This window comes from Astatotilapia calliptera, chromosome 22 (assembly GCF_900246225.1).
Source record: "Astatotilapia calliptera chromosome 22, fAstCal1.2, whole genome shotgun sequence".
NCBI classification, from domain to species: Eukaryota; Metazoa; Chordata; class Actinopteri; order Cichliformes; family Cichlidae; genus Astatotilapia; species Astatotilapia calliptera.
The window spans coordinates 25633007-25645743 of record NC_039322.1 but is presented as its reverse complement, the minus strand read 5'-3'; the positions used below and the strand labels follow the sequence as shown (position 1 = coordinate 25645743).

At 39.2% G+C, this 12737-nt stretch overlaps 1 protein-coding gene and 1 long non-coding RNA gene across 2 annotated transcripts; one reads left to right on the top strand and one right to left on the bottom strand.

The window, feature by feature from the left end:
* Window positions 1-253: 253 nt before the first annotated feature.
* On the bottom strand, window positions 254-4335 carry edn2 (endothelin 2). The gene is made up of 5 exons (XM_026156333.1): window positions 2843-4335; window positions 2178-2322; window positions 1925-2038; window positions 1243-1326; window positions 254-1139 (listed from the first exon to the last, which is right to left on the bottom strand). The coding sequence occupies exons 1-5, from the start codon at window positions 2910-2912 to the stop codon at window positions 1097-1099; spliced, it is 456 nt and encodes a 151-aa protein (XP_026012118.1). The 5' UTR covers window positions 2913-4335; the 3' UTR covers window positions 254-1096.
* A 6345-nt stretch (window positions 4336-10680) lies between these two features.
* LOC113014705 (uncharacterized) lies at window positions 10681-12737 on the top strand. The gene is made up of 3 exons (XR_003270989.1): window positions 10681-11768; window positions 11865-11957; window positions 12174-12737. It is a non-coding gene; the product is annotated as an uncharacterized LOC113014705 (long non-coding RNA).

The following is a 12737-nucleotide window of genomic DNA, read 5'->3' as shown; positions in this document are numbered from 1 at the left end:
GGTCAACTTTTCACCATAAACAGCAGTGAGATATTTGAGGATAAATGCTTTCTGAGGCTCCACGCGTCCGCCACTTCCTGTGGATTCAGACCGAGCAGATAGAGTGAATGGCTTTATTGCACAGAAAAGAATAGAGACCAGAGGTGTTAGCGCAATGTTTGCAAGTGCATTGACTTAAGAGTTGTAGTTTCTTGCTTGCTAATTGCAGATAAGTTGGGGGAACATTTGTCACAGGAGAAAAACAATGGCTGCATTTTTTTTTTTTTTTTTTGGCAAGCTGCACATCATTGAAATCTCCTGGCTTATCTTCAATCAAAAGATTAAATAGGACCTATGCAGTAAATACTTGAGCCAAGACAATAGATCTGCTGTGCTGCTGCTGTTATGCAAACACAATGTGTACTGCATATGTGTGTGCGGAGGAGCTGACAATGGACCTCGTATAAAGCTAATTGTTTCTTAGATAAATCCCAAAGATATGACCTTCATTTCACAGCGGCAATGTGCGCTGAAAGTGAAGAAGCTGCCATTTTCAAGTACTCCCTAATCATTTAAAAAAAAGCTATGCCCTAAGCAGGACAGCAGATTCCAGCTCTGATACAGAGGAATATTGAACCAAATCAAAGAACTACACAAAAAAAAAATCATTTCAGTGCCATCTGAAAAACTAAACATGGAGCTGATATGACTGTGGAATAACTATCCCATGTTCTTCTGTAGGCGAGTTGTAGATTTCAAATTGTTCATACAGACATTCACAATCAAATTCCTGGTCGAAAGTTGGTAATCGTAAGCTTTCTTCACGTCACTGTCTTCTAGTCTATGAGCAATGACTTTCCTCCTCCACCCAGCAGCTCCGGTCCTTGCTGCAGGACTGTCTTGGGGAGCTGCCAGTCTTTGCTGCACTGTTGATCAAATGCTTGGTCCACTGTTCGTTCTGTCTTCCGTTCTTCCACCTTTCCATGACACATTTTGAAAGCTGTGTGCTTGAATTGAAGGCAGGAGTTTGTCGTCCTTGCAGGCTGACCAGCTCCTGCTTTTCCTTCAGCGCTCTACCTCCCTGTTCTACTCTTTAATTTGCTGACTCCAGAACAGATTAAACTTCTTTAGCCTTTGCTGTGTTAGTCTTGATAATATCTCTGTGGGAAAAACCAAAGAAACCAGGTTAGACATGTTTCATGTATCTCAGAAATGGAGAAACCCAACTTTACAACTTGATCCTTGAATTAAGTCTTCATTTACCTTAAAGACGCCAGTAATTTGTTGCTTTTCATGCTTCCAGATTCAACAAGGGGCTCTGCGACATGAGTCCTGAGATCCTCTGAGCTGTGGAAAGATGGACAATCGACATCAAAACAAGGAAGGAAATTGGAACTTTACAAACTGGGAAGTTATATAGTATTTGAAGCACAGTTAGTTCAGGATTATCCTTGCTCTTCCCTGGGATTTAAAACCAATATATTTCAGATGCCTTAAGAATGCAGGGTGCGGCTTACAAAATACCTCTGCGGATAACATCTAGCAGAGGTGACAAATTCATACTGGCGCTTACATGGCCAAAACAACTCAAAGGACGTCAATCATTCCCTTGCACAAAAGCAGAAATGTAAACTTTCCAAAAATAGCAGCCCTGCTAATAAACCTTTGTGATTTCTTTCAAGGCCTTCAGCAGGTATGCAGGCCTTTCTTATTGCTACGACTGCTACCCTCATATTGCACTGCCACTATCATTTCTCTGTGACTCACCCTCCCCATCGACATATTTTCAGGCTCATCACAAAGATCTGATACAGACTGAAAGGAGACACATAAGCTACTTTGATACAATCTAGGAGGCAAATGAGGGTACGTGAGGGGAAATGCCAGCTTTGCTTCAGGTGTAGGTAGAAGGAGGAAGAAAAGCTAGAAAGGAAGGAGTTTTCACCTTTTATGGCAGAAACCGTGGCAGGTTTTATCGGCTGCACTGAGGCATTCACAACGGTCTGTTGACCGGCGACGGCGAGACAGGGAACTACCCAGGCCGTAAGGAAGGAGTTTACTATAAATGAAAAATGATATCATTTAATGAAGGCATCTTGGATTAGGTTAAAAAGCACACCTGAGTTCTTCCCCTTGGGTTGGGGTAAGGGTTTGTGATGCTAACAAATGTAGCTCACTGAAGTATTCTGCAGCCTCACCTTGGTGTGTTTACCCAGATGATATCAAGGTGGCAGAAGTAGATGCATTCTTTATCGTCCCAGTTGTTACAGGAGCAGCGCTTGGTCCTGATATGGTGCAGATGTGGAGCCTGAGCAGGCTGCTCTGATAAGGGGAGTCCACAACCTAGCAAAACACAAATATGTTTTTTTTTTAAATCCTCCAACCAAATCTTGCATTGTGGTTAGTGATTATCACATGTAAATATAGACAAAACACACTCCAACAAGGTAAAAAAAATGCAGTGGTGATTGTTATTAGGGCATGTTTATCATTATTATACATCATGTCAAAGTCAAACAATCCCACATGTTCTCTAGAAGTGCAGTGGTTAGGAAGCGATTACACTTGAGTCAAAGGAGTGGTTGCTTATTAAAGGAAAGTCTGCTTTGATTAACAGCAAACACAGCACTGTATTTACACTTTCTCTGGTGACTAACTCAAAGAGGGTCAAAGACTCTTTTTCTTATTTTAGTCAACTTCAAAACTTAACTCCTAACATGTCATTTACATATCCCTCAATTCTAGAATAAACTGATAATATAGTGAGTGAAGAGCTGTTGTAATTCATTTATTGTACTTTGCCATCAGATCTACAAAAGTTGCCATAATATTTTAAAAGAAAATTGAAGAAACAGTTTCTCACCTTCTTGCAGAGCCACACAGATGATGAACAAAGTCAGTATCTTGCATGTGAAAGAAGCCATCATTCTCATTGAGTGTGAGTAAAGTTGCAGACCCAGATGTGTGCGCACAGGTCCTGTGTTTAGAGGCTGAAGAGCAGCAGCAGGTGCTTTATGCTCCAAGCCCCAGCCAACATCTACTTATACCCCGTGGCCACTCCTCCCCTCGTCTTTCTCACTTAGGCTCCACCTGCACTCCCGCCAACTCTGATCCTAGAAAACATGTTCACATTCCTGCATGGTCCTTCACAGTCGCAACAACAGCAGGAAAAACATGTAAGGAAGTTCTGAGTAATCCACGTTTCCCTTTGTCATTCCTGCTCGGCTGGAGACACAGAGACTGTTTTCCACAGTGTCTGCAGATGCACTGGAATTCAACCAAAAGTGAACATTTGAGTGTTTTACGCGTCAGACTCAGAATAATAAATAGCACCCAAACGACAGCAGGACAAAGCAGGAGTGAGCTGTACCCTGTACGGTGCACAGGGTGGATTTTTAGTAGCCTACGTGAGAATTCGGCTGAGATTAAGATAAACAGTTGTTCTGTCTTAATCTCAATTGAGAGTGAGATTAAGACGCGACGAGCAGGTGTGTGTTTCATTCAGACTTTTTGTGTCAACATATATAAGAACAAAGAGTATGAGGATGTGGGTTGTTGGGTGTAGATACAGATGTAGGCAGCGGTTGGTTTGCGTGTGCCGCGGCTGATGTGCGCCTGAAAGGATCACGGAGAGCTGTCAGGAAAGCGAGCACATGGCACACCGTACCGCCGCACAGCATCGATACCTCTGTGCGCAGCAAACGCTGACCCTCGATACACAGACGCCTGCCACATCAGCTGTCTGCAACCCACGCACACGCCACCGGGCGTACACTGCAGGTCCAGTGATACACACATCTCAAGCTTGACCGCATCCTGGCCGCCCACGCGGTGAACTGTAAAAGCACGTCATGCAGAGACCCTCGGGTATTTTTCCCTTTTATTACCTATAGAATGGATTCTGTCCTTCATGTTTAGAAAGATGTACCGGCAGTATGTGATCAGACTGGACTGCTCGGTGGGAGAGAGGGAATGCGATTAACTTGGAAGGAGACCCTTCAGATAGAGTCGTTCAGTCGAGTGCATGATGCTTTTGCCAGTCAGTACATTAAAAAACAAACAAACAAAACATGATTGTAACCGCACAGCATTTTGTTAGCTTCATTACCACAAAACCTTATCTTTGCCGTGCAGGAGCCATGTTTGGGAAGAAAGGAGGTTATCATTCAATCCATGTAATTTAATATTGCACCAGTTTGCTAAAACACTCACGTCTCTGAAGCTTTGCATTCCAAATTAAACTTCCATAATTCTAAATGTTCAGCCATTTCCAGCTGGTCTGGTTTGCTCTATAGTTCAAAAGTTTCCTGAATCTTTTTTTCAAGCTACAAATGCCTCTAAATAAGGAGTTAAAAATGATGAGACAAACTTTTTATGTTGTACAATAATAATAATATAATACCTGAGACAGACTGCCAGGTCTTCATCTATTGCAGAAACCCTGCAAACTCCTGTTTGTACCAGGATCTGGACTCAGACACAGGATGCTGAGATCAAAGTTGAGCAGTCTTATAACAAAGTTCAGATTGAAAATGTACCGATAGTGTTTGTGGGGCTTTTTCCCCAGAGAGCTAGTCCAAGTCCAGTTTCCTCCACAGATATCTCCACAGGTAGTTAGCACAACAGAAAAATCCACACAACGTGCTAACACAAAGAATAAACAACGCACTGGAACTGGAGCAACACTTCCACTGAATGGGTGGAAAAAATCTTTCAGCCCCTGCCATAAGTAACTGTGACACAGGTTTGCAGGCGAGTGACTACATGATATTTTCCAGGTTTGCTGACAGGAAGATGAAATCTGGAGGAAGCTCCACCTCTGTAAAGCAGAGACAGGTGTGTATGTGTCAGCACAGAGGTGTGGGGACCAGTGTTGGTCAAGTTACTTGAAAAAAGTAATCAGTAACTAATTACTGATTACTTCCCCAAAAAGTGATCCCGTTACTTTACTGATTACTTATTTTCAAAAGTAATTAGTTACTTAGTTACTTAGTTACTTTTTAAAAACACGATTTACAACCTGAAGAGGTGATAAAGCGATAGATCTTTCAGCCCAGTTCTACTTTTTCTGCATAATCCATCATACAAAATGTAATCAAATGGAAAAGTCTCTTTTTTTTAAACTTGTTTTATTCATTTTAATCTTTTAACTTTATGCATCAAGCAAAATTTTAATTATATGCAACATTCTCTGACTGGAAGAAATTAGTTTAACATTTAAAGCTATTTTCTGCACATTCCAGCACATAAAATATTTTTTGTGTTTACACTCACTCTTTCAAATAGATGCAAGTAAAACACAGCAGAAAATAAATAAAATCAAAGACTAGCGGTCCTGTCGCTCTATTTTCACCTGTAAAGCAGGAGTAGGGCAGGCGGAGGTTTACCCTGGTGCAGGTGTGCCGCGGTCAGTTGAAGAATCCGCGACTTTCTCTGTGAGTTTCTCATTACGTCGTAGCGCACTCGGTGCTTGTTTGGAAGTTTAGGGGTTTTTTCGCTGTAAAAAGAAGTTTTCTTCCCACGCACGATGGACGCTAATGTTTTTGTCACTTTTTATGGAATCAAACTCAAAGTAAGGTCAGTACTTCCACGCTTTAAACGCTGCACGCTCATACTCTCTCCCACAATCGATATGTGATCCACTGTTGATCTGCACACAGCTGTTGTCACTAACGGCGCACTCGCTTACGTCACTGTTGTGAGACATTCTCACAAAAAATCACGGTTTTAGTAACGCAGTAACGCAGCGTTCCTACGGGAAAGTAACGGTAATCTAATTACCGTTTTTGCAATAGTAATCCCTTACTTTACTCGTTACTTGAAAAAAGTAATCAGATTACAGTAACGCGTTACAAGTAACGCGTTACTGCCCATCTCTGGTGGGGACAGATGGAGCAGATAGGGGAGGAAAATAAAGAAGGTAAGTCAGCAGTGGAGGAAAAGTGTGTCGAGGACAAATAAATGTTATGTTTCAGGATTATTTCATTTGGTGTGAGCTTATCATTTTTATCATTTTCTCAAAAGCCTAACACAATGGTTATAAAATCAAATAATATATTCACTGCAGTGAAGTCAGTACCATAATAAACCCGTGTCCTCACACGTGGAAAATGAGCACACTGAGCACAGGTGACCGTGAGGACAGACAGGATGATATCAGCACGGTTCATGTCAGAGAGGATCGTTTCTAAAAGGGACGAAACAAAAGCCGGCAGCATCAAGGCTGTGACACACGACATGTAGCTCTCCGTCTCTGTACTTAACTTTTCCCTGTTGTTTTTCCATCCTGAGCAAATAGACCAAATCAAATTATGTCATAAAAAACACACAAAAAATCCAACCACAAAAAAGAGCAAACAACACTGAAACCGCAGTGAAGTGATCTGTGCTGCTCCACTGAATGGGACAACAGAATCAAATCACAAGCTTCATGTTTTTAGGGGGAAAGTGTTTCATTACAGTATCTCACTTATATGTTGGGTGGTGATTGTGTTTCTTTTGGTACAGAAAACTACAGGGTGGGCCATTTATATGGATACACCGTAGAGCTGGGCGGTAGAACGATAACGATATGTATCGCGATATAACTTTTACTCGATAGAGAAATTAAGCTATCGCGATAGACCTCGCCGCTCTTGTCCTCTTAAAAAAAAAAAAAAAAAAAAAAAAGGTCAGCCAATCCAAATTAAGTAGCGCAGAGCCGAACCAATCACAGCCGCAGCGTCACGTCGCGTGACTTGTTACGTACCGCACAAGTGCCAAGCCGCACGTGTGTTTGTTTGGGAAGCAGCCAGCGGGTAATGGAGCCAGCGCGTAATGGAGGAAATGAGTGTGCCGACTAGAAAAATCAACCGAGCGTGACCAAAGAGAAAACAGATGATGGTTCCAATGCCGGAGAGATTGTCGAACGGAAGAGCCATAGAAGTTCCGTAGTGTGAAGGTATTTCGGCTATTTCAAGTCTGACAAAAAACAGAGTAGCGTGCACTGTAAATGTGCCGAAAGCAAGTCTGGAAATACAATAAACTGGTGCATGCGTCACACTGTGCGCCACGTTATTGTTTCGGTGAAATGAATTTCTACAATACTGTTACTGTTAATTCTACTCTCTGCAGTGTTTAAATGCTTACATATACACACAGTTACTGTCCCTCCACACATACGACTCGGTTCTGCTTCTATACCCCAGCTTTGTTTACTTTTTCCCACCGAGGCGTCTAGACTTCTGATTGGCCAACATTTCTGCACGGTTAGGAATCTAGCGCCACCTGCTGCTTTGGCATGTTCATAGCAGCGTTTTCCTTCATTTCTGCCTTTATGTGTGGACGGGATTATTTTTTAAAACGAAAACGGAAAATCTCAGTTTTCAAAAATACCTGTGTACGTGTGGACGTAGCCTCAGTCTCTGACTGGAAGCGCTAATTCGTCATTCGGCTTTTGTCAGACTAAAGTAACTGTTAAAACTGTTTGAAAAGCTCACCTATACAACAAGGAGAGATTGAGAATTTCCTTTTAGTTCTCAGTTTATTTGATATTGACAAAAGTTAGTCAGTTTTGTCTGTTCTTCTGTAAAACAAACTAAGATTTATTTTTAGAATTAATATTTTGTTTCTAAGTGGAATTGACAATTTAGTCTGTTTTGTTTGTTCGTTCTATTTTGAAACTTAAACGCTTTAGTGGCTGCCTTTTGTGTAGTTTGCAATATTTGCCTTTATTTATCTGAAAAAGTCTCATGTTCCTTAAGTACATCTACCCTGTTGAACTTATTATGGGAAATAAATATTTAAATAAAAACAAGCTGCTGATTATTTCACATTTTACTTGTGAGCAACGGCACATTTAAATCTTACAAATATAGTTATTTGGCTTATATCGTGATAGATATCGTTATCGCCTGAAATGAAAAAAACATATCGTGATATGAAAAAATCTCATATCGCCCAGCTCTAATACACCGTAATAACATGGAAATGTTTGGTAACTTGTAAATAACTCATGAAAGAATAAAGTTACGTTGAAACCAAGCACACCATTGTTTTTCTTGTGACATTACCAATAAGTTTGATGTGTCACATGGCCCTCTTCCTATTGAAAAAACAAAAGTTGTATCCAAGATGGCCGACTTCTAAATGGCCACCATGGTCACCACCCATCTTGAGGAGTTTGCCCCCTCACATATACTAATGTGCCACAAACAGGACTTTAATATCACCAACCATTCCCATTTTATTACGGTGTATCCATATTAATGGCCCACCCTGTATTTTGCGAAGGTTAATTATGACGCACCTCCATCCTCCACTGCAACTTACAGTTTGCGCCTCCTTTCCTATATGATGCAAACCAAGGATGCAGCGCCGGAGATGAAATTAGGTCAGCGTTTCACGGGTGTGGCTGTTCCACCGTCATTTGTACTTGGCTTCATTGCAAAACTCGGACAACAGGAGAGATTTTGTAAAGGTTAGGTATCATGTCTCGTGTTTTTAAAATACACATATGCTGGTTGGTATGTTGTCAGCTGGCATGTAGGCACAAATCCCATTTTTGGTTTGTCCTGAGGGGCATTCAGCGGAAAACCCAAATCAAACACGCAGAGCTACCAGCGAAGGAACAGTCAAAAGAGACATGATGATGGAAATCTGCATGCTTTTTATGAATAGTGCCCCTTATCCTTGTTTCAATTTGTTTTCAAATGTATTCCTTTAAAAAAAAATTATACTCATATTTAACATTTGTTACATAAGATCTCCTTTTTTCATATGAAAAGCATCAAAAATGCTAATTTCTTCTTTAATGACAGTAAAAAACAGTCAAATTAAATTCTTGTTTTGAAAAAAAAATGCTCATTATTATGCCGAATGTTACATCTCTTGATTAAATTTTCTTTAGAAACCCTTGAATTATGTTATAAAACATACGTAAAAACTGTGAAAGGAGATGTTTTCCATTCTTCCACTTTAACTTGTTCTAATCAGCTGTGTTACAAAACATTGTTTTCTGAGAAGTATGCGGGCTATGATTGAATCATTTTGGTTATATTTGACACAAGCTAGTTTTCAAATTTATTTATAAGATTTTATTATTTGCTTTTAAGGTGTTGCACGGGTACGTGCCCTCATACCTTTTTGATCTTTTAATAAGCCGGTGCACTCCTGCAAGATGAGGTCTGCGGACCAAATGCTCCTGGCTGTACCGAGGTCCAGATTAAAGCACAGAGGAGATCGGGCCTTTGCTGTGACTGCCCCAAAATTGTGGAACAAACTGGTCCTTCACATCAGGACCTCTCCAACATTGGACACTTTTAAAACACGTCTGAAAACCTACTTTTACTCCTTGGCCTTTAATTCAGAATGAGTTTGTACTACTTTTATTTATCTAATTTCTTACTCAAATCTTCTAATTTTATGATTCCTTTTCTTGATTTTATCATGTTTTATTTCATTTGATTATCTTAATAGTATCAACACTTGTTGTTTTAAATGTGCTATATAAATAAATTTGACTTTGACTTTTGACTTTGAATATCAACAAAACTTTACAGAAAGGGCATTCTGAAACACATTTTAGTACACGAGCGAAGACATACCAACAAGAATTTGGGTTGTTGACCAGTATAACCCAGTATAATCTGTTTACATCTTCAACACCTCTGTAAGGATGTCAGGGACGTGATTGCTGATCTTCACAATGGTTACAAACACATGAGCAACCAGTTGAGCGAGAAAATGAGAAATGCTGGTGCAATTATTTGCCAATGGAAGAACAGTCTGAAGCCCCACGCAAGATCTGATCAATTTAGATGAAACTTAGGAGAATGCAATTGATAAGTTGAGTAAGTTGAGCACTGAGGGAGACAAGAATTCAGACTATGAACAATCCTGGCAGTGGGATCATTACACTTTGAGGATGTTTTCTTGATTAGGATCTCATTGACATAAAGATGTAAACATCTTGGATGAAAACCTCTTTTCCTCAACTATGGCATTGAAAATGTGTGATGTGTCTGTTTTCCAGAAAGGTAGTTACCTGAAGTATTGGCATTACCAATACTGAGGCGTATAAATATGCCTCAAAATATAAGAACCTCATGCAAAGATCTGAAGTTCTGTATATTCAGGCGACAGTTGAGAAACCTTAAGGACTTGGAGAAAATCCCTGCAGAGATGTTTGCTAACCTGAAGATCATGAAGTATTTGACCAGAGGATTAAATACTTCATTTTGTCACTAAAATCTTATATGGATATTGTATCCTTCATTAGTAAATCAAATAATAATAATTCAGCAGCAGTGTGTTCCATGTAGGAACAGTCGTTAATCAATCTCTACACTCTAAAAAGTAATTCATCAGGCCTTTTACCACCACTTGATTAAATCCATGGCTGCAACATAAAAATTCTAATTTATTGATTAAGATAGACCTTCTAAGTTGCAAACTTTATTTTTTTGGGTTGTGTTGAAATAATAATGTTGGTAATTACATTAAATTAATTTTATATGTAATTTGAAATTAAATCCCAATGTTAGTGGGTTCAAAATAAAATTCAAGTTGTAATTACTTAAAGAAATTTAATACATAACTTATTTTTTTCCACTGTAACTTCTGATTTCAAATTCCCTCCCCTACCGACTTAACTAGCTGGGCAAATTCACACATGTTGAGTTGCATGGTGCAAGCTTTTGTAAAAGACATTTCAAGGTAAGTAACATTTCATTTACAAATAACAGTTCTACCAAAGCAAAGCATTTGTGCTAGTCACCTGTAGTGGATTTGTGTATGATGTGATGCTCATACAGATAAGGAAATACTTTGCACTACCACATGTAGCTAATGCTAGCCATTCTAAACTTTAGCACAGCAGAGGATAAGACTTATAAAGTTTCATTTGACAAAAGTCTTCAGCTAGAGAGTGCAACTGTGGCTAGGAAAAGCGTGGTTAAAGTTTTGCTACACAGTGCAATCTAATTTCGATCTTAGGCTGATTTTGTTTTTCTTTTTACCAAAATTGGAAGCCTTAAACTGTGAATAGTTTTGTCAGAGGGATAACCTAGAGGCTTCTTTTTTCCATCTGGCTCACCTATTTTATGTCTTTATAAAACTTGCATGACCTATACGTAATATTACATTGTAAATGATTTTGGTTAGTATTGTGATACAGCTTAAAGTAAGTATTGTTCTTGATCTTAAGAGCTGTAGCTATCTTTGTTTTGTTTTTTGGGGTTTTTTTTTTTTTTAAATCAGATTGTGTGAAATATTGTTAATGTCATTCAAATAGCATTATTCTGGCATTAACAATGTGAATCTACTTAATATTAAGACTTTATGTAAGCAGTTAGTATAGTGTGATAATGTAGGGTCATTAGTGCTTTGTTAAGTTGGGACACATTTTTTACAAAATGGGCTGGGAGTGAACAATGTGTAAATTCGAAACCTCTGCAAAAACAGGGTTGCTAAAACATTAGAGATTACACCACGGTTATGGTGGGGAAGTCTCCCTTGTCTTCACCAAGATTGTTTTTGTTCCCTCAAAACTTGGGGTAGCCTTAGATCACTTCTATCCTCTTTAAATAATGTATTACAGCATTCATTAATGCAGTATAGCTAATAGTCTGCAAGGTTTAATTCTTCTGTTTGTGTGGTCTACAGATAAAGGAGGAGTTCAAGAGAATAACCACTGTAAGCCTTGAATGGCTACACTTGACCATTGCACCCCAAAACTGATGGATGTCATTTTATCAAGGGGAGGAGCTAAGGGAGTGAGAATCAGGCAGATCAAGGACATGCTTCTTGAGGTAGGACAACTATTTAGACTTTGGGTAGCTTTGAAATGCACTTTGTTGTCAGTCACCCATGTATTTTATACTCACACTTTATTTTTTCTTAAATAGCACAATACAATTGAAACACGCAGAGAAGTAGCCATCTGCTGCCTTATCACTTTCCTTGGAGAGAAGGACGAGGACCTTTTCATGGAGTTTGGTGTAAGTAATTCAGCATTGTGTGTGTGTGTGTGTGTGTGTGTGTGTGTGTGTGTGTGTGTGTGTGTGTGTGTGTGTGTGTGTGTGTGTGTGTGTGTGTGTGTGTGTGTGTGTGTGTGTGTGTGTGTTCCATTGATCATCTGAATTCATTAAGATTCAGTAAGTATAAAAGTCTAATCTATAATTCACTAACCTATTTTTTAAAATTTGCTTTACAAGGACACCAAAGAACTTAAGGCAGGTGATGAAAACTGCCATCATCAGTGACCGGTACACCCCTGGATCTAACCATAAGACTGCAACCATTGTGGTGGAGGAAACAAAAATAATGGAGGGCCAGAATTTCCCAAGGTGCTGTGTTTTGCTCATGGGCATAATATATGCTCTCAATCTGAGCTAATGCAAATATACTTTTGAAGTTGTTCAGAAGCTGTTCCTTGACCTTGATGGAACCATCATTATGTTAAAGATGTTGACTCTGTTTCAAAAATTGTTAGCTGTTTTGAATCCTGTATGTGTAAAATTGATCTTAAAGGTGTTTGCTGCATTGTGTAATAGAAAGATGCAAGATCTTGTAAAGTTTGGTAGGCATTGAAAGTTAACATTTACTGAACACTTGCATGGAAGTATTACTGCAACAAAATGTTTTCTAAGTAGATTTTTTACCAATTGAACACATTTGTTTCTGTGGTGTTAAATACATAAAGGCATATTCTATAACTTGGCTGTGATGGTATAAATCTAAATTTCTGGTTTATTTTCACTTTTTAAATACAAAGTGTT